The sequence below is a fragment of the Dama dama genome, chromosome 23, assembly GCF_033118175.1.
Source record: "Dama dama isolate Ldn47 chromosome 23, ASM3311817v1, whole genome shotgun sequence".
Taxonomy (NCBI): Eukaryota; Metazoa; Chordata; class Mammalia; order Artiodactyla; family Cervidae; genus Dama; species Dama dama.
The window spans coordinates 43,683,433-43,705,103 of NC_083703.1; the positions used below are offsets into that span (position 1 = coordinate 43,683,433).

At 41.5% G+C, this 21,671-nt stretch overlaps 1 protein-coding gene across 7 annotated transcripts; it reads left to right on the top strand.

The window, feature by feature from the left end:
- The first annotated feature begins 1,833 nt into the window (after positions 1-1,833).
- Positions 1,834-18,222, top strand: LOC133044369 (dihydrodiol dehydrogenase 3-like). 7 transcript variants are annotated; one of them, XM_061125759.1, is made up of 10 exons: positions 1,834-2,014; positions 3,418-3,515; positions 5,440-5,607; positions 5,893-6,009; positions 7,240-7,317; positions 7,728-7,850; positions 9,691-9,800; positions 10,665-10,830; positions 15,778-15,860; positions 17,941-18,215. In XM_061125759.1, the coding sequence occupies exons 2-10, from the start codon at positions 3,432-3,434 to the stop codon at positions 17,981-17,983; spliced, it is 972 nt and encodes a 323-aa protein (XP_060981742.1). In that variant the 5' UTR covers positions 1,834-2,014; positions 3,418-3,431; the 3' UTR covers positions 17,984-18,215. The 7 variants fall into 7 exon arrangements, 6 of the variants coding, with proteins under 6 accessions (XP_060981742.1, XP_060981741.1, XP_060981745.1 ...); XM_061125758.1 differs by having other exon boundaries at positions 3,388-3,515; positions 17,941-18,212; XM_061125760.1 differs by lacking the exon at positions 1,834-2,014 and adding an exon at positions 2,924-2,952.
- The last annotated feature ends 3,449 nt before the right edge of the window (positions 18,223-21,671 follow it).

Here is a 21,671-nt window from a genome sequence, read left to right on the forward strand (position 1 = left end):
GAAGGCTGAGTGCTGAAGAATTGATGGTTTCAAACTGTGGTGCCAGAGAAGGCTCTTGAGAGTTCCTTGGACAACAAGGGGATCAAACTAGTCAATCCTAAAGGAAATAGACTCTGAATATTCATTGGAAGGACTAATGCTGAAGCTGAAGCTCCAATACTTTGGTCATCTGACCAGAAGAGGCAACTCATTGGAATAGACCCTGATGCTGGGAATGATTAAGAAAAGGAGGAGAAGACGGTGACAGAGGATGAGATGATTAGATGGCATCACCAACTTGATGGACATGAGGTTGAGCAAACTCTGGGAGACAGTGAAGGGTGAAGTGTCTGGCGTGCTGCAGTCCATGCTGTGGTAGAGTTGGACACCACTGAGGGACTGACAACAGAACACTCTGTTCTTGATCTTGTAGACTCTCCCAACATCTCAGAGACAGCACATAGTGTCCTCGAATCTCTTATCTAATGCTCCTATCTTCCCACCTCCTCTTTGACTACAACACTTCCAGGTCCCACGTATAAGGACTTTGTGATTACACCAGGATAACCCAGGTAATCCAGGAACACCCCCATCTCATGGTTTTAATCACCTTTGCTAAGTAGTTCCCTGACCAGTTTCAGAACTTGTGCCCCCTGCTGTGGAAGCACAGAATCCTTACCACTGGACCACCACGGAAGTCCCAGGTTCAGAAAATTTTAGCCATATTTTCATCAGATACATTTTCTGCCCTTTTCCCTCTCTCTTCTCCTTCTGGAACACCCATCATGTGAATGTTAGTATGTTCTATTTCCTAGTTGGAATAACATTCTTATTACTGTTCTGAATTCTGGTAAATTATTAATATCTATCTTATTAGCAGATTTTTTTCAGGTTTTTTTTTTTTTTTCATTGTTTCATTTGAAACAGATTTCTCTGTCCTCTCATTTTGCTTAACATCCTCTGTGTCTGTGAAATTAGGTGAAATAGTTACCCGTCCTGGTTTGTAGGGCTGTCCTTGTGTGTACATGTCTCTGTGCAGTCTGTGTGCCCAGAGGCTTTGGAGCAGAGCTGAAGTTGAGCTGGTCAGAGGTCAGCCTTTCCCAGGGCGTGCTGGCAACTGTCACCTCGATGGGAGGGGGAGGGGCAGACTAGAGCCAGAGCCCAGTGTGAGCAAAGGCTTCTCCTGTGTGCAGTGGCTGTCCCCATCCTACTGGGCCAGGCAGGTCCCAGGATGCTGATGGAGAACTCTGAGGGTTGGGTCCAAACTGGTTCCACCCCTTGTACGTGTGCACTCCCCTCCCTCACTCTGGCACCTTTGCTCCAGAGGGTGGCAGAGCTGGAGGGAGGCGTGCTGGAGCAGCCCCTGGTGCGGGCAGCCGTGCATGTGGTGCAGCCCTGGCACACCGTCAAAGCCCCAGACCCTGCTTCTCGGGGCCGTCTGGCCTCCCTGCTCCATCCTGATGTGTGTGTGTTCCTGTGTGTGTGTATATATGTGTGTGTTCATAATTGGCTACCTGAAACAGCAGGCAAATACTCACTCTTGGTAGATCTTGTTCCTTGTCCTGACTGGCTTTCACTAATTTGCCTGGCATTCTCTTTGTCCTTGTTTCACCCCAACAGGAAAGCTAAGGGTGACTCACTTCATTTCTGAGTCAGCATCTTGCCTGGCCCGTGGGTGGCATTCTGAGTCTGGTGAATTTATGATTGTTTTTGAATGCCCTATGGCTCCCAAATCCACACCCCAGTTCTACTCAGGGTTTTATCAATACATGGTCTAGTCTATGTCTCCACCCTTATTCCTTTGTCCTTGGCTCCATGTGATATATATATATATATCAATCCCCTGCAGCTGCAATAGCCATTCCAGCTGCCCTTCAGGTTAAGCTTAGAGTTAAGTAGAACAGACACCAGTCCCCAGGCAGCCCCCAAGCTGCTTGGAACATTGCACAATTGGTTTTCTTTGATCACTCTGGATTGAGGGAGACAACTGGGGACTGATCAAGACTGCACTGTCCCAGGCAGGCAGAGGGTATAGGTAAGTAATACACGATGAAATTTCCTACCATTCTGTTCTGGATTTTTCCTAATTGTGTGTTCACTTTGTTGGTGTAGATCTTTGACTGTTTTCCAGAGATCTTAGGAGGTTTTTCAGCTGCTTTCTCTTTCTTTTCTTGCCTTTCCATGGGAGAGTTCAGTCCTCCTAGTCCACCATTTTGCTGACATCACTGTATTTGTTAAATTTTATTTAACTTCACCACACCCCCATATATCAGTGCATCATGATTTCCCTTACTCTTTCCAAGTTTGTTATAATTTATGTAGTTTATGCAGGAGACTCAGGTTCAATGCCTGGGTCAGGAAGATCCTCTGGTGAAGGAAATGGCAAGCCACTCCAGAATTCTTACCTGGAAAATCCCATGGATGGAGGAGCCTGGTGGGCTACACACCCCATGGAGTCGCAAAGAGTCGGACATGACTGAGCGACTAACACACATGTAGTTTATAGGGTTTTCTTTTGTGAATAATGTTGAACAAGTTAGTAAATTATGTAAAGTATGTATCAGTTACATCATGAGAGTACTCTGGGTGTGTGCTAAGTTGTTTTAGTCCCATCTGACTCTTTGCAACCCCATGGACTGTAGCCCGCCAGGCTCATCTGTTCATGGGATTCTCCAGGCAAGAATACTGGAGTGGGTTGCCATGCTCTCCTTCAGAGGATCTTCCCAACCCAGGGATCGAACCCAGTGATCAAAACTTTACATCTCCTGCATTGGCAGGCAGGTTCTTTATCACTAGGGCCACCGGAAAGTAAGTGTACTCTAAGAGTTATATAACTAAGTACAACACAGAAACACTCAGAGTCTCTTTGCACACTGCACATGGTATCCTAAAGCTGTTAATAATTAACTTCCAATAAACGCTTTGCCAAAATGTCTGGTTTAGGTATCCTGTTCAAGATTTCACCACTGTCAGGTCTGTAAAGCAAAATAATTTTGCTGGTGGGAAATGTAAAAAGGAAAATTTACTTTCATTTGAAGTTTTGATTCTTTATTAAGGGATAAAATTTTCAAAAATGCTGTTATCACTTTTACATTTTGTGACATGTTGTAAGTGTGCTGTTTGTACTGTAAGATAGTTGTTTCAGTTTATGTTTGATTGAGATTGGGCCTATAATAGAAAATAAAAAAGATTGGTGTGTGGAAATTTCTAGTTTAACTAATGGTCATTAATTGCTCAGTCAATCTCACTTTATATAATACTTTAGATTATATTGATAAAAAAAAATCAAACAAGGTAACTCTCTGACTCCTTGGGCATTAGTTTAATCACACTTCTCCTACAATGCATCAGTAAACATTGGACAGTGCAGCTGGAGTGTTATCTTTTTGTTATTTATAACCTCTGAAGGCAGAAGAAAAAATCAATCTGCTTTCTCAGAGGAACAACAGACAATGGATCCCAAAAGCCAGAAGGTGAAGCTTAATGATGGCCACTTCATTCCTGTCCTTGGATTTGGAACCTATGCACCTCCAGAGGTAACAGTACTGGTTGTGGGTTGAGATATAAATAGTAGTGGATGTGACAGCAGAAGAGACTTGGGTTGTCAAGCACTGAGCTCCTGTGTGACTCTGTGAGGGTCATGTGGTTCCACTAATCAGGCTAGAACCACACCCTGTGAAAGGGGAGAGAGCATCCAGTCTCCACTCTGCATCAGGGTCTGAGGCTTTGCTCACCTGCAGATTACTCTGGGTTCCCCTCCAGTTTCCGTCTCTTTTCCAGCTTGGCAGAAGAGGTGAGGCTCGGCTGGAGAACACTGTCAGCTGCTTTGCTTTAAGGGTGACTGCAATGGTGGGGTTTCTCTGTAGATTTTATTAGTTCAAGAACTCTTTCTTCCTTCCAAAAAGATATGACCCAGAGAAGTTTTTAGGTGGAAGGTCCTAAAGATGAGGTGTTTGAAAAATAATGGGAGAAAACTGTTTTTCTACTGTGGGGTACCTAATAGGTGCCAGGGCAGAAACACTCCATCTGTGTTTTGCCCTGTGCTTCTGTTTCTGCTTGGAAACTTCTTCTGATGGGAACTATAGTATCATTTGAGGTGATAAGATGCAATCTTACAGGCCAGGTTTTGTAATGTATCTTTGTGTTTCATAATGTGGTTTTATTTAAGTATTGTTTCCAGCGCTGGGATATAAAAGAGGAGCTAGTGGACAAGTCTCTATGCTGTAACCAGAAAATTTGCTATCCATCTTGTGTTTATAGTATGTAGTTGTGACAATGGACTGGTCCTTAAACTTTGAGCCTCATAGTTTTCATCTATAAAACTGATGGAAATAATTAGACACATTTTGGAAACAGAAGCCAGTACTTTGTAGTACAAATTGGGGTGAGGGGAGGGAAGAGTCCAGACTGTTACTGAAGCTCATTGGGTTCATTCCTTGGTATACACACAAATACCCAAGCATTTAAGAAAATCCAGGACTAACCCTAACAGAGAGAAGCTACACCAACTATCTACCTCCTTGAAACAGGAATGAGTCTGAATCACATAAAAAGAAATGGAATATTATTCAATATTAAAAACAAAATTAATCCTGTCATTTCCAACCACACAGATGAACTGGGAGAACATTAAGCTAAGTGTAATAAGCCATAAACAGAAAGACAAGGACTGTATGATCTCCTTATAGGTGGAATCTAAAAAAGTGGAACTCATAGAAGAAAGAGTAGGGTATGGTGACCAGAAACTGGGGACAAGTCTAGGAAAAATGAAAAGATGTTGGTCAAGGGTACAGACTATCAGTCCTAAGATGAATAAGTCTGAACACCTGATGTGTAGCACGGTGACTATAGTTAAAGACAATGGGCTATAACTTGAGATTTTATAGAGTCTAGACCTTAAATTTTCTTACAAACATACCTTAAATTTAAGTGTGTGAGGTGATGGATCTGTTGCCTAGGTCGATTGTGGTAATCATTAGCAATGTATACTTATATGAAAACATCACTTTATTCAACATATATGCTTTTTATTTGGTGTATTCTGTGTGGCTTCACTGGGAGACAAAAGTCTTGGAAGTTTTCACATGGTTCTTGATCCTTTTGCCAGGCATTTTACACCTTCATTGATTTTGCTTCAAACAGCTCACAGTATAAATCTTATCCATGACTATAACTTTATGCGAGTCCTTTGGGTCTTCCAGCAGATCACTGAACCTGGAGGTTGTCTTGGGGTCCTCTGAGGCCTGTGATCAGCCACTGGCCATCTGGGATTGAAGGGTTCCTTGGTGCCCATTTAATCACTGGCCAGGAACATTCAGAGAAACTGCCATGAGTTCATCACAACACTTACAGAATGAACCAAAAGCACAAAGAAATGTTGATTCTTAGGAAGATAAATCTTGCTCCTTAGCAATCTCTTGGTCATGTAGATATTCAAATTTTACCTTGTTGCTTATGTAGGCTGCTAAGAGGGAAGCTCTGGAAATCACCAAATTCGCTATAGAGGTTGGGTTCCGCCATATCGACTGTGCTCATGTGTACCAAAATGAAGAGCAAGTTGGCCAGGCCATTCGAAGCAAGATTGCAGATGGCACTGTGAAGAGAGAAGACATATTCTACACCTCAAAGGTGCTGTGTGTTGAGTGTGTGCACATGTGTGCAAGTGATTTGCCCAGGTGACAGTTAATTAATAGGATCATTGTTTGGTGAAAGATTGTTTAGTGAACTATTCTTACATACATTCCTGAAGTATTAGAGTTCCCTGGTGGTTCAGTGGTTAAGACTTGGTGATTTAATGCCATGAGCCAAGATCTATCCTTGGTCAAGGAAGCAATATCCCACAAGCCAAGTGGTACAGAAAAAAAGTTACCTAAAGTGTTATTGATACAACTTCCATTCTTTAACCTCTTGCAGCTTTGGTTAACTTCCCTTCGACCAGAGTTGGTCCAACCAGCCTTGGAAAAATCACTGAAAACTCTTCAACTGGACTATGTTGATCTCTATATTATTCATATTCCAGTGGCTCTGAAGGTTAGAACTTTGTGTGATCACATAATTTTGTATCTTGTGTTAGAATGTGCATCAACTTGCTTGGACGGTTGAATGAAGATTTTTCTTAGTAGGTTGTAGGGGTGGTTACAGTAGAGTAGAATCTCCCAAATAATCATTTGTGATCATTTTTTTAACTGAGTTTCTTTGAATCCCTTACAAGACTCCCAGGGAAAGGTGTTAAATAATCTGAGTTATTCTGCCTGAAAAGCTTGGGAAATAAGCCAGTTCTGCACACAGTCCTCGTTATGACTGTGAGTCTCTGGGTATTCATGAACCAAGAGTTTGGTGCAGCCATGGTGAGCATGACACTGCCTTACATTGAACATGATGAGTTTATCTTGTCTTTCACACTTTTAAGTTGAGCAGATTTGGTGGTGCTCCCTCTGGGTGCATCTAAACCTCATACCTTTATAGGGACTTAGAAGACCTTGCCTACCCTCTTGCCTGTCTTCAGGATGATGTTTGTAGATTGCACTTAGCCAATAAGAACAGTTTACTTAGAATTCTTGATTTCAAGTTATAGAAATCAACTCAAGTCATCTGATGCAAAATCGCTTAGTGGACTATGTAGATGGCAAGTCCCAGTCACAGACAGATTTTAGGAGTTTTAGAACTTTTTGGAAACGTCTCCTAATTTCTATCCCTTATCATGGCGTTACTCATGGTATGCTTTATGTTTACTGAACATTTTCCATTGGTGGCAAATATGGCTTCAGGGCAGTTCAAGGCTCATGGTCACGAATTTGAGAGCTTGTCTGGATTTTCCACATTCCATATCCAACTAACTTGAGCCTTGCTGGTTCATATGCCTGCCCTAGGGCATCTGATCCTCAGGGGGAAAAGAAAGTGATTGCAATATTTATGCTGGAAATGAAGCCCATGTAACTTACTACCAGTTCTAGCTCAAGAGAGACATTTCAAAATAGAGAAGTACAAGTAACAGACAAATATCACAGAAATCACTGTGAGTCACTTTTAGGACCTAGAAAAATTATATTTATTACAACATATATTAAGTATAGGAGATAAGAATAAGCCTCTCTCCTAAAGACACTGCTTACAACTCCATAGACAAATCACTTTGCAGATATTAGTATCTAGAAAGTTGTAAACCTAACTCATGGATGTTTAATTCCTGATGCCTGTCAGCCTGGATAAATATTGGGAAATTGTTTTGTGACATCTCTAAAATGTCTGCTTTTGTTCCAGCCAGGGGAGGAATTATTTCCAAAAGATGAAAATGGAAAACTGATATTTGACTCAGTGGATCTCTGTCTTACTTGGGAGGTGAGTCCAGGGAGGAGAGAACCAGGGAGGAGCCAGGAGAGGGGCAACCTCTTTCATTTCCTCCACCTGTAAGAATGGGCTGTGGACCATCAGACTCAGCAGTTCATGAATCTAAGGGAGGTGATGTTGAGGTTGTGGGGAGGAAACCATTGCCGAAATGTTCACAGAGAGGAACGAAGGAGTAGAATATGGGACAGTGCAGACAGGTATCTCTTTCCTTCCATGTGATATGTCTTCTCTAGGGTTTTTTCTAAGGAGACAGTAATTCTTCTTGTGTCATGACTTTTTCCACTGTTGTCTTCTTGATAATCAATGCTAATTCTTGATGGATGATGGTGATTACCGATGTTTTTCAGCATTTATTCTTGCTCTATCATTCCATGTAATTTTTCACCACCCCTCCCTCCCAGGCCCTGGAGAAATGCAAGGATGCAGGGCTGGCCAAATCCATCGGGGTGTCCAACTTCAACCACAAGCAGCTGGAGAAGATCCTGAACAAGCCGGGGCTCAAGTACAAGCCCGTCTGTAACCAGGTGAGCTGCTCGGCTCCTCTTCCTCCTGCTCTCAGAACCTCCTTCTTGCCCTGGAGCCTGATATCTGTCTGTCCTCCCCTCCTGTTCATCCAACCTTTGTGGACAGAAGATTCTAGAGCACAGACCCTCTGTCTGGATGGTGTGACTAGAACCCAGAATGGTATCCCTTGTCTGATAAATTTGGGTGGAAAAGGTGGGGAAAGCTTCCAGGTAAATTGTGGGTAGAACCCAGGGGCATTTTTTCTGAGATGAAAGCATGAACAGAAATTGGACTGGAAAGTGCCTTGTAGCAAAACATGTATAGGAAGGAAAACCATGAAAAGATGGAATGGGAAGTAAATAAAAAAGACAAATCATGTAAGACTGGCTTAAGAATTTGTGTGGAGTTTTGATCACAATAAACTGTGGAAAATTCTAAAAGAGAAGGGAAACAAGACCACCTGACCCACCTCTTGAGAAACCTGTATTCAGGTCATGAAGCAACAGTTAGAACTGGACATGGAGCAACAGACTGGTTCCAAATAGGAAAAGGAGTACGACAAGGCTGTATATTGTCACCCTGCTTATTTAACTTATATGCAGGGTACATCATGAGAAACACTGGGCTGGAAGAAGCACAAGTTGGTATCAAGATTGCCAGGAGAAATATCAATAACCTCAGATATGCAGATGACACCACCCTTATGGCAGAAAGTGAAGATCAACTAAAAAGCCTCTTGATGAACGTGAAAGAGGAGAGTGAAAGTGTTGGCTTAAAGCTCAACATTCAGAAAACTAAGATCGTGGCATTTGGTCCCATCACTTCATGGGAAACAGATGGGGACACAGTGGAAACAGTATCAGACTTCACTTTTTTGGGCTCCAAAATCACTGCAGATGGTGATTGCAGCCATGAAATTACAAGACGCTTACTCCTTGGAAGGAAAGTTATGACCAACCTAGACAGCATATTAAAAAGCAGAGACATTACTTTGCCAACAAAGGTCCGTCTAGTCAAGGGTATGGTTTTTTCAGTGGTCATGTATGGGTGTGAGAGTTGGACTGTGACAAAGCTGAGCACCGAAGAATTGGTGCTTTTGAACTGTGGTGTTGGAGAAGACTCTTGAGAGTCCCTTGGACTGCAAGGAGATCCAACCAGTCCATCCTAAAGGAGATCAGTCCTGGGTGTTCATTGGAAGGACTGATGCTGAAACTCCAATACTTTGGCCACCTCATGTGAAGAGTTGACTCATTGGAATGGACCCTGATGCTGGGAGGGATTGGGGGCAAGAGAAGGGGACGACAGAGGATGTGATGGCTGGATGGCATCACTGACTCGATGGACATGAGTTTGAGTAAACTCCAGAGTTGGTGATGGACAGGGAGGCCTGGCCTGCTGCAATTCATTGGGTCGCAAAGAGTCGGACACGACTGAGTGACTGAAATGAACTTGATGGCTAAATCCTTAGTCTTGGTGGTCTCATCCTTTATGGACCTTCAACAGGGAGCACAGTAGAAAAGAATGTGCTGGGGATGATGAAAACTGTCTAGGTTAGAGGGCGAAGTTAAAGGTTCATGGTAATACTAACAGTAGATGAAATATTTACTCTGAAACTTTTACTCAGATGTAGAGTCCATATTTTGATTACTCAATCTTGGACTTGTTCTTCCATCCATTTCCATCATAAAATTAAGTATATAAACACACTTTTCTCTATTTCAGTCTTGCTGTTAATATTTCAAGTTTCCAGTTAATGTTATAGTTTTTCCCTCAGCATTTTTTAACCTTTTAATATTTCTCTGTCCTGTTAATATTACCTTTGCATATAATCTGACACTGTTCTCTTTGGGCCTTCTATAGGTGGAATGTCACCCTTATCTCAATCAGAGCAAACTGTTGGACTTCTGCAAGTCACATGATATTGTTCTTGTTGCCTTTGGTGCTCTGGGATCCCAACGAGTAAAAGAATGGTACTGAATCCTATTGAAGACAACTGGAATTTTCCCTGAAATTCAATTTTTGATGAAATAGTTTACATTTTATGGTACTCAGATCGCTCTCATAGGCAGCGGGGAGAGCGGGGAGGGATGGAATGAATTCTCCTCTTTTGTAATCCCATCACCCAACCTGTTTTTCCACATGTATGAGCTTGTTGATTCATCAGTAATAAATGTCTGCATTAAAATCTACATATAGTCCCCCAATTGAGACCAGAGACACATTATGTCATGATTTACTTATTTATTAACCAAGGAACACATTTCTAAAAATAGATGTTCCAAGCCTCTTATCTTATGTCTAAAATTAGGATAATAATATGTAACTCATAGATCAATCATGATAGAAAAAATTTTGATGAACCATTTTTGTAAACATTTATAGTAGAATAATGATGAAATAATGTGTCTTATTTTGAGATGTCTCAATTAGTACCTTAGAAAAGTGAAATTTAAAAAAGATCCCTGTTTTTTTTTTTTTTTTTTTAAATTTTGTTTCTCTATTCATGCTGTTGATAATAGAAGAAAAACAACCTCTCGGATTTAAAGAATAATCCGTGAATTTGGCAGTCCTGGTCTCAACTCAATAATGCATCCGAATCACCTGCAGAGCCCTGTAAACACAGAATGGGAGGTTACACATTTGAGGTCCTGATTCAGTTTGTCTTCATCTAAGCCATGGAATTTGTATTTCTTACAAGATCCCAAGTGGTGCTGACGCTATTGGTCCATGGACCACAGTTTGAGAAGCCCTGTCTACAGTCGACCTTTCTGGTCTGTTTGGGAAGCTGAGACAAATGAGTCTCAGCTCCTCAGAATTTCTGAATTTCCTTCCAGGGTGAACCTGAACCACCCCATTCTCTTGGAGGACCCAGTTCTCTCTGCCATTGCCCAAAAGCACAAGCAAACCCCAGCTCTAGTTGCCCTTCGCTACCAAATACAACGTGGGGTTGTGGTTCTGACCAAGAGTTTCAACAAGAAGCGGGTCAAAGAGAACATGCAGGTGATGATGAGCAGGGCTGTTGGCAGAGGGGTCCTAAGGAATATCCTTCACGAGGGTCATTCTATGTCCATCTCTCAAGACTTTCCTTGAGTCAAGATGAGTTACTTGTTCTTTCCCATTCATGAAAGCCTTGTGTGTATTCCTGGTGGTTTTCTCCACCTGATGTGACAACAGGAGAGTTGGCATGGCTGGAGAGAGTTATGGCTGGACAGAGAGCAGAGATTTTTAACTCCAGTGCTATGTCTCCAATTTATTCTGTCACGTTGTACAAGTGATATTTTATTGTCTTTGTTTTCAATTGATGAAATTGCATTAAGTGATTTTTTTTTAGACTGTTTTGTGTGTTTTAACAAAATACTACAGACTGAGTGACTGAGAAAAAAGTGAAATTTGTTCCTCACAGTTCTAAAGCTGGAGGTCTGAGGTCAGGTTGCCCGTGTGGTCAGGGGAGGGTCTTCTTCCAGGTCAGAGGCTTCTCCTTGTACCTTAACATGGTGGAAGGGCCACAGAGCTGTCCCAAGGCTCTTATATGATATTTTTAAAATATCATTCATGAGGGCTGCACAATCATGTCCCGATCACCTCTTAAAAACTCCTTTTCTAACACCATCAAGATGTGAATTTGGGGGCACACATTTATGGCAGTGATCTCTAACCTCCTTTTTTAAATTAAATTAATTTATTTATTTTAGTTGGAGGTTAATTGCTTTATAATATTGTAGTGGTTTTTGCCATACCTTGACATGAATCAGCCATGGGTGTACATGCGTTTCCCATCCTGAACTCCCCTCCCACCTCTCTCCCCATCCCATCCCTCAGGGTAACCCCAATGCACCAGCCCTGAGCACCCTGTCTCATGCATTGAACCTGGACTGGCGATCTGTTTCACATATGACACTATACATGCTTCATTGCTATTCTCTCAAGTCACCCCACCCTCACATTCTCCCACAGAGTCCAAAAGACTGTTCTTTACATCTGTTTCTCTTTTGCTGTCTCACATATGGAGTCATTGTTACCATCTTTCTAAATTCCATATATATGCGTTAGTATACTGTATTGGTGTTTTTCTTTCTGACTTACTTCACTCTGTATAATAGGCTCCAGTTTCATCCACCTCATTAGAAATGATTCAAATGCATTCCCTTTAATAGCCGAGTAATATTCCATTGTGTATATGTACCACAACTTTCTTGTCCATTCTTCCGCCGATGGACATCTAGGTTGCCTCCATGTTCTGCCTCTTGTAAACAGTGCTGCAATGAACACTGGGGAAAACATGTCTCTTTCAATTCTGATTTCCTCAATGTGTATGCCCAGCAGTGGGATTGCTGGGTCATATGGCAGTTGTATTTCTGTTATTCTAAGGAATCTCCACTCTGTTCTCCATAGTGGCTATACTAGTTTGCATTCCCACCAACAGTGTGAGAGGGTTCCCTTTTCTCTACACCCTCTCCAGCTTTTTTGTTGTTTGTAGACTTTTTGATAGCAGCCATTCTGACCAGCGTAAGATGGTACGTCATTGTGGTTTTGATTTGCATTTCTCTGATAATGAGTGATGTTGAGCATCTTTCCATGTGTTTGGGGGTAATGAGTGATATTGAGCATCTTTCCATGTGTTTGGTAGCCATCTGTATGCCTTTGGAGAAATGTCTGTTTAGTTCTTTGGCCCCATTTTTTAAATTTGGTTGTTTATTTTTTGGGAATTGAGCTGCATGAGCTGCTTATATCTTTGAGATTAATTATTTGTCAGTTGCTTCATTTGCTATTATCTTTTCCCATTCTGAAGGGTGTCTTTTCACCTTGCTTAGAGTTTCCTACATTGTTCAAAAACTTTTATGTTTAATTAGGTCCATTTGTTTATTTTTGCTTTTATTTCCATTACTCTGGGAGGTGGGTCATAGAGGATCCTGCTGTGATTTATGTCAGAGAGTGTTTTGCCTATGTTTTCCTCTAGGATTTTTATAGTTTCTGGCCTTACATTTAGATCTTTAATCCATTTTGAGTTTACTTTTGTGTATGGTGTTAGAAAGTGTTCTAGTTTTGTTCTTTTACAAGTGGTTGACGAGTTTCTCCAACACCACTTGTTAAAGAGATTGTCTTTTCTCCATTGTATATTCTTGCCTCCTTTGTCAAAGATAAGGTGTCCATAGGTGCATGGATTTATGTCTGGGCTTTCTATTTTGTCCCATTGATCTAGATTTTTGTCTTTGTGCCAGTACCATACTGTCTTAATGACTGTAGCTTTGTAGTATAGCCTGAAGTCAGGCAGGTTGATTCCTCCAGTTCCATTATTCTTTCTCAAGATTGTTTGGCTATTCGAGGTTTTTTGTGTTTCCATACAAATTGTGAAATTATTTGTTCTAGTTCTCTGAAAAATACCATTGGTAGCTTGATAGGGATTGCACTGAATCTATAGATTGCTTTGGGTAGTATACTCATTTTCACTACATTGATTCTTCCAGTACACGAACTTGGTGTATTTCTCCATCTATTTGTGTCGTCTTTGATTTCTTTCATCAGTGTTTTATAGTTTTCTATATATAGGTTTTTGCTTCTATAGGTAGATTTATTTCTAAGTATTTGATTCTTTTCTTTGCAATGGTGAATGGAATTGTTTCCTTAATTTCTCTTTCTGTTTTCTCATTGTTAGTGTACAGTAGTGCAAGGGATTTCTGTGTGTTAATTTTATATCCTGCAACTTTATGATATTCACTGATTAGCTCTAGTAATATTGGATTTATTTTGTATTTCCATGAATCCTGTAAGGTTTCACTTCACACACTTAATCTCCTTGAGTTTCTGCTGTTGCAGAGTTCCTGTTCTAGACTGTGCCTATTATTGCTAAGCTGTCTGTGTTTTGATTTCTGTGTAGGAGACCATTATTGTACCCTTAGCATAGCTGTACAGGAAGCTGTTCCCAGTTTTAGGATTTAATGCAGAGATCATTTTTGCATCTCTTGAGTCTGTGATTTGACAGTCCACAATGTTTGACAATCCACAGTGTTAGCCAGCACTCAGCTAAGCTGTTGTCCTGTAGGCTTGGCATTTTTGTTCATTTGCAGTTCAGTGCTTTACCAGGTGGAAGTGACTCTTGTCAGAGGAGCCTGCACGCTTCTCTCTCTCTCTCTCTGTGTGTGTGTGTGTGTGTGTATATATATATATATATTCATATATATTTGGCTACACTGTGACAACTATCTCAGCACAGCCCTATGATCCCAAGCAAGTCAGTCAGTTCAGTTACTCAGTCAGGTCTGACTCTTTGCACCCCCATGGATTGCAGGATGCCAGGCTTCCCTGTCCATCACCAACTCCCAGAGTTTACTCAAATTCATGTCCATCAAGTCAGTGATGCCATCCAACCATCTCATCCTCTGTCCTCCCCTCCTCCTGCCTTCAATCTTTTCCAGCATCAGGGTCTTTTCTAATGAGTCAGCTCTTTGCATCAGGTGGCCAAAGTATTGGAGTTTAGCTTCAGCATTAGTCCTTCCAAAGAATGGAAGGATTCTTCCATTCCTTCCAGGAATGATTTCCTTTACGATTGACTGGTTTTACCTCCTTGCAGTCCAAGAGACTCTCAAGAGCCTTTTCCAACACCACAGTTCAAAAACATCAATTATTCAGCACTCAGCTTTCTTTAGAGTCCAACTCTCACATCCATACATGACTACTGGAAAAACCATAGCTTTGACTAGAGGGACCTTTGTCAGAAAAGTGATGTCTCTGATTTTTAATATGCTGTCTAGGTTTATCATAGCTTTTCTTCCAAGGAGCAAGTGTCTTTTAATTTCCCAATTATGATCCCAAGCTAGGGAGTAGAAAAAAATCCTCTTCATGTCTAGGCTCAGAATTAACTCACCATTTCTTCTGGCAAATTTAACTGCCCAATGTAAGTTATGGGTCAGGCCAAGTGAAGGGTCAATTATATGGTCCCCTGAAAAATTGTTTTTGTGTTTGCTTTCAAATTCGGCTCTGAAATACACCTGGAACTGATTTTCTAATATGATATAAAATGATTACCTGTATATATATATATATTTATTTAAATGGAAATCTAAGTGTTCACATTTTCCGCAGATTTTCACTGCCAACTCTGTCATATATCAAATGTTCATAAATACATTTCTGGCCTATTTAACTATACAGTTTTCTGTACTCTGTTACAAAAGTATAAAATAAGTGCTGCTTCTCAGCATGGTATATTCTTCTTCTTAAAGGCTATCTTGAATGCTCTTGACTAGGTATTTCTTATTTCAAACTTAGTATCACTTTACTGAATTCCACAAAATAATATGTGTTTAAGTCTTTGGATCATGTTGCACTGAAACACTACATCACTTTGGAGAAAATGAATTTCTTGATAAAATTGAGCTTTCTGTTTCAAAATTATGATATGAATTTTTAATTATTTAGGTGTTCTCTAATGTCTTAAACACTTTTCATAATTTTCTCCACAAATGCATTTACATAAAGCTTTTTAGATTCAATTATAGGTAATGAGTAAGTTTGATATCAGATTCTTGAATAGGCTTTCATGGAGGAGCCTTCTTCTGACACTGCTTCAGCTGAATGCTGATACTCTTAGGGCATGTTGGGGAGAGTTAATCAGTCTAATGTTAGCTCAGGTTCAGTATCGAGTCAGGAGTGTCCAACAAACATGCTTGGTAAAAGAAGATTTTAATTTGTTTGTTTTTTCAAGTGATCCACCTAGAAGGATAAGGGACTGATGCACTGTAACATTTGTGAGATGGACAGAGAAGGAGAGGGTGTGGGAAGGAGAGGTGAGAACTCAGCAGAGGCTCCCAGGCTTGTTCACCTGGAAGCTGAGGACAGACAAGGCTTCCCTGTCCCCTCTTCTTGTCTCCATCTGGTAGGAAAGTCCTCCAGTCCCCAGGGAGATGCCAGTTCTTGGGGGAGTTAATGTGGTTCTTTCCTTTCTTCCAGGTGTTTGACTTTGAACTGAGTCCAGAAGATATGAAAGCAATTGATGGCCTCAACAGAAATAGACGATACTATGAATTTCTACCGTAAGTGACTTGCAGATGTTTCACACATATGTTACTTTCTGTAGCAGGTGGTTCAGTAGGGGAACTAAACTTTTTAAAGCTAAATTCTTGGAAGACAGTCCTGATTTCCAGCATAGGAGTAAACCAGGGGCTTCCTGCAGACCTCACACCAGAGTTTTCCTCTAGGGGTTCATCTTTGACCAACAGAAATGTGATTGGAACCCAGAACAGTGCATCAATAAAATCCCGAGTTCACATCATAGTGAATTCACTGCTTTGTGCCCCTGATCCCTATGCCTGGTGTACCTCCTCTCAGGGCCGAGAGAATCAGGAAACAGATGGCACAGTGTCTGCAGCCCAGTATTCTTTCAGGGACTTGTGAACTTATTTCATCTTTAATTCTTTTTACATCAGGGGAAAATAATTATATTTATAATAAATATATAATAATGAATCCATCAGGCATTACATTCATGTTTTGTTGTTTTTGTTTAATCTCTAAGTCCTGTATGACTCTCTACCCTCCCATGCTCTATAGCCCAACAGGCTCCTCTGTTCTTGGGATTTCCCAGGCAATAATACTGGAGTGGATTACTGTTGCCTTCTCCAATGGATCCTGTGGCCCTACGGATTGAACCCAGGTCTCCTGCTTGGCAGGTGGATCCTTAACCACTGAGCAACCTGGGAAGAAGACATTCATATTATGCCTAATAAAATTACAAAATGTATTGTTGATATTTTTTATGAAGGATGGTCCCATGAAACCCAATGTGCATCTGTGCTACAAAGTCACAGGGGGCCTGCTTCCACCCTGTCCCCTAAGTGTCTGGTGGATTTTGCATTTTTCTCCAAAACATCATCCATTTCTTTCAAATTGGTCTCTTAATTGGCCTTTTTCCCCTGTTGTAACTCCCACATCCTCATCCTTGTTATCTCACAAAGCTGAATTACCAGTAGATCATGAGCCTAACTGACCCTCCAGTGAGTGACTGCTGTGTCCTTAGCAGGACACACCCAGGTAAGATCATCTGGGTCTTCTGCTTTCTTGAGTAAAGACTCACACCTCACACCTGTGTTGTATTTGTTCATCAGTGATCCATCCACTTCGGAGTCCCTACCTCCTGTACTTTGACTTAGTCACTAACATGGGATTCCAGCTGCCTAATTACTGCAGGAAGATGTCAAGACTGAAGAGACAGATGATTGATCAAACAGGGAGAAGTTGGAAGGGAGTTTAGAGAGAATGGAATATAAATTATTGCTAAAATGAAGATTTTGTTTCTAATAAAGGATCTCAAAACTCTCCCTATTGTTTGTAAAGCAGTATCATGCTTCTGAGAAAAGCCATGTTAAAAGAGAAAAGGTGGCAGGTTATTTTTCTGTACTTAGGGGTGCTTAAGTATAATTCTGTGTTCTTCTTCATTAGGCTGTGAATGCCTAGACTTACTCATCTTTGTGGGCTCAGTTCAGCAGCACAGCTCCTGGCACTTGGAATTGCTCAGAGTGCACTATTTAATGAATTGAAAAGGACAAATTCAGAAAGAAAAATGAAAACATGGAAAAAAAGAAAAACAGCAGTAGTACTAATTGCTGAGTAACAAGTGTTTTAATACATTATAAATTAAGAAAGCAATAATCCCACTTTGAGCTATATGATTATTCAGGAGCTTGTGGTAGCTCTCCAATAGATGACAAGTTCCAGGCACTATGGATTTTTGGAGTGCTCATTTGCTTATCCATGGATGTATGAAAAAAAGCAGCTAATTTGTTCACTGTGCACCTTTTCATCATCTAGGGGCAGAAGTTTCACCTGTGTCTGAAATGATTGCTACAGTTACTGCCAGGTCTTGTGGTCTCATATAAATTGTAACCTGAGTCAAACTACCTGTCACTGTGAAGTGAATGTTACATGTGAATGTTGGGATTGGACGTGCAGGTGCAGTGTGCACATGGAGCAGACACCTGCATGTGTGCTTGTCAGGGGAGAAGGAGGGATGTGTTTGTAGATTGAGAGTTTTAGCCCATCCTGACCACATCATAGAATAATGCTCTATGACAACATGACTGATTTAATAAGTAAATCTTCCTCCTTCTCTTCCAGTGGTGTTGGTCACCCTGAGTATCCATTCTCTGAAGAATATTGACTGAAGTCTCACTGAGATTCTTTGAGAATTTCTTGCGTCTAGGGTGGTGAAGACTTTTGTACTTGGTGGAGGTACTTAAATGAAGTGTCTGAACTTTTGAAAGCTTGCCTTTCTTTTTTGAAAAATAAAAAGTTCATGAAACAATAAAGACTTCAAGTAAGAACTCTTGCTTCTGACCATTAAAGTAATACCTCCAAATTATACAAAATTTGGAAAATAGAAGGGACCAGATAAAAATAAAGATCAGTTATGTTTACCCATTTAAAAATACTTACTTTTGAAATATTTACCTTGTGATTTTCCTATACAAATATGCACATTTGTTTACTTACAAAGACAAATAAATTTCAATCGATAGGTTGTATACTTCTTTTGAAACTTAGCATAAGCATCTCGGTAAGCTAAAAGAGAGATTTTTAAAAAATGTTGCTGTATTTTGCTTCCTGTAAAGCAGTACATTTTACTCATTTATGTAATTTCTTAATCGTCTGCCCATGCTTAGCATTTTGATGAATCCTTACATATTTTGAGTTCGTTCATTGGTCATTCAGCAAAACTTTGTTGAACATTCTTTAGAAAGACATTGTTTCATCAAGAAATGCCAATAAGTGAAATAAATTCTTGAGTCATTAGTCTCGTGGAGAATGAGACTGTGAATGGTAGCAGGAGAATTTAGCTGTTAGAAATGAGTATGTGTCTGTTGAGATAGTTCTGCATAACGTCTTGCATTTCTGTACATCTATTAGGCAGAGACACCAACTACCCTTCATCCCACACAAATTTTCATTTCTACAAAACAGCCTTGAAGATAGAGACAGTGGTTCCTGGATTTCTCTGGAACAGAAAACGCTTTTGCCAGGAAGGAAGAGCGTTCTTGGAATATTTAAGGGCCAGCAAGTTGGCTGATGTGGGTGGAGTTTAGTGAGGTGGGGAGACAGGAGCTGAAGACAAGTCAGACAGCTGGTGGGGCAGGGGGTCCTTGTCACATACGTTTTTAAAGGACTTTACTGTGAGGGAAATGGAGAAGGATATTTCCAGAACATTGCTCCTTGGGCCTCTCTCTGATAGTCGATGGCGACCCTGGCCTGTCCAGACGGCCTGCTGGTCTGAGCCGACTCTGTATCCCACACTGCCCACTCTGCCCAGCATGGGCGGCCCTCACCCTTGGGGGAATAAACTGAATCCAGAGGCACTGAGGGGGCATCTGTGGGCCGGGGGGCACACGGGCTGCCCAGTAATCTGGCTGAGTCCTGGACAACGTCCAGCCGCCTCCTCAGCCTGTTCCAGGAGCAAGAGTGGGTGCATGTCTCAGGAGAGGAGTCAGGTTCCCAGGCCTCCTGTGGGTCCACCTGGATTCACAGTAGCTGCGGGGCTGTGACCTCCTGGGGTCGTCCCAGGGCTGCAGTGCCCAGTGTGTGGTGTGCACAGGTCTCTCCAGGGAGGACCTGTGAGCCCCTGTTCCTCCTCCTCGTCTGGGGGCACTCCTGTGGGCTCAGTCCTGATCTGATGGCTTCTCTTCCCTTCCCACCCAGCTCCATGGGGATGGTTCTTTACAGCCTTGGTGTGGAGGAGCCTTCCTGCTTGTGTCGTGTGTTTTCAGGAGATGGGACCCCCTAAGGTGCATCTGTGGGAGCTGAGCTCAGTATACTCTTGCCCCCCTCGAGCTCCTCCCCAGGACAGTGTGTGACACTCACTGTGCACTAAGTGTGGTTCCTGTGATTGGTCAGGAAGAGGCGGTGCCGATTTCTTTTCTATCTATCTTTCTTTCTTTCTTTATTTTTTAATTTTTTTTATCTTTTTATTATTATTATTATTATTATTATTATTATTTTCCAGTGGGTTTTGTCATACATTGATATGAATCAGCCATGGATTTACATGTATTCCCAATCCCGATCCCCCCTCCCACCTCCCTCTCCACCCGATTCCTCTGGGTCTTCCCAGTGCACCAGGCCGGAGCACCTGTCTCGTGCATCCCACCTGGGCTGGTGATTTGTTTCACCATAGATAGTATACATGCTGTTCTTTTGAAATATCCCACCCTCACATTCTCCCACAAAGTTCAAAAGTCTGTTCTGTATTTCTGTGTCTCTTTTTCTGTTCTGCATATAGGGTTATCGTTATCACCTTTCTAAATTCCATATATATGTGATAGTATGCTGTAATGTTCTTTATCTTTCTGGCTTACTTCACTCTGTATAAGGGGCTCCAGCTTCATCCATCTCATTAGGACTGGTTCAAATGAATTCTTTTTAATGGCTGAGTAATATTCCATGGTGTATATGTACCACAGCTTCCTTATCCATTCATCTTCTGATGGGCATCTAGGTTGCTTCCATGTCCTGGCTATTATAAACAGTGAAGTAAGGTGAAAAGACAGCCCTCAGATTGGGAGAAAATAATAGCAAATGAAGAAACAGACAAAGGATTAATCTCAAAAATATACAAGCAACTCCTGAAGCTCAATTCCAGAAAAATAAATGACCCAATCAAAAAATGGGCCAAAGAACTAAACAGACATTTCTCCAAAGAAGACATACAGATGGCTAACAAACACATGAAAAGATGCTCAACATCACTCATTATTAGAGAAATGCAAATCAAAACCACAATGAGGTACCATTACACGCCAGTCAGGATGGCTGCTATCCAAAAGTCTACAAGCAATAAATGCTGGAGAGGGTGTGGAGAAAAGGGAACCCTCTTACACTGTTGGTGGGAATGCAAACTAGTACAGCCGCTATGGAAAACAGTGTGGAGATTTCTTAAAAAACTGGAAATAGAACTGCCATATGACCCAGCAATCCCACTTCTGGGCATACACACTGAGGAAACCAGATCTGAAAGAGACACGTGCACCCCAATGTTCATGGATCAGGCTTTTCAGGTAGGGCAGTGGTAAAGAATCTGCCTGACAGTGCAGGAGATATGGGTTGCATTCCTGATCCAGGAAGATCCACTGGAAAAGGAAATGGCAGCCTACTTCAGTATTCTTGCCTGGAGAATACCACGGACAGAGAAACCTGTGGGGTCCATGGGGTCACAGTAGAGGTATCTTGACTTAGCGACTAAACAGTAACAAAAACAGTTTCATGGCTCATGTTTTCTCTCTTTTTTCCTCTCTCTCTCTTTCTCTCTCTCTCTCTTTTTTTAGCTTAGTTGTTTCACCTTTCTTTATTGTATGCCTTTTCTCTCTCTTCTTCTGTGTGTTCATGACTGGGTACTTGGACAAGCACAGTACACCCACTGTTGGCAGATTTGAACCACATCCTGATTGTCCTTTACTAGCAGACATGGCATGTGCCTGGTCCTGGGGTCAGCCCAACAGAAAACTAAGGGAAACTCAGTTCATTTCTGAGTCAACAACTTACCTGGCCCATGAGTGGCTTTCTGATTCTGGGAAATATATGATTGTTTTTGAATGCTTTCAGTTCAGTTCAGGTCAGTTCAGTCGCTTAGTCTTGTCCGACTCTTTGTGACCCCATGAATTGCAGCACGCCAGGCCTCCCTGTCCATCACCAACTCCCAGAGTTTACTCACACTCATGCCCATCGAGTCGGTGATGCCATCCAGCCATCTCATCCTCTGTCATCCACTTCTTCTCCTGCCCCCAATCCCTCCCAGCATCAGGGTAATAGACCAATAATTCCAATGAGTCAGCTCTTCGCATCAGGTGGCCAAAGTATTG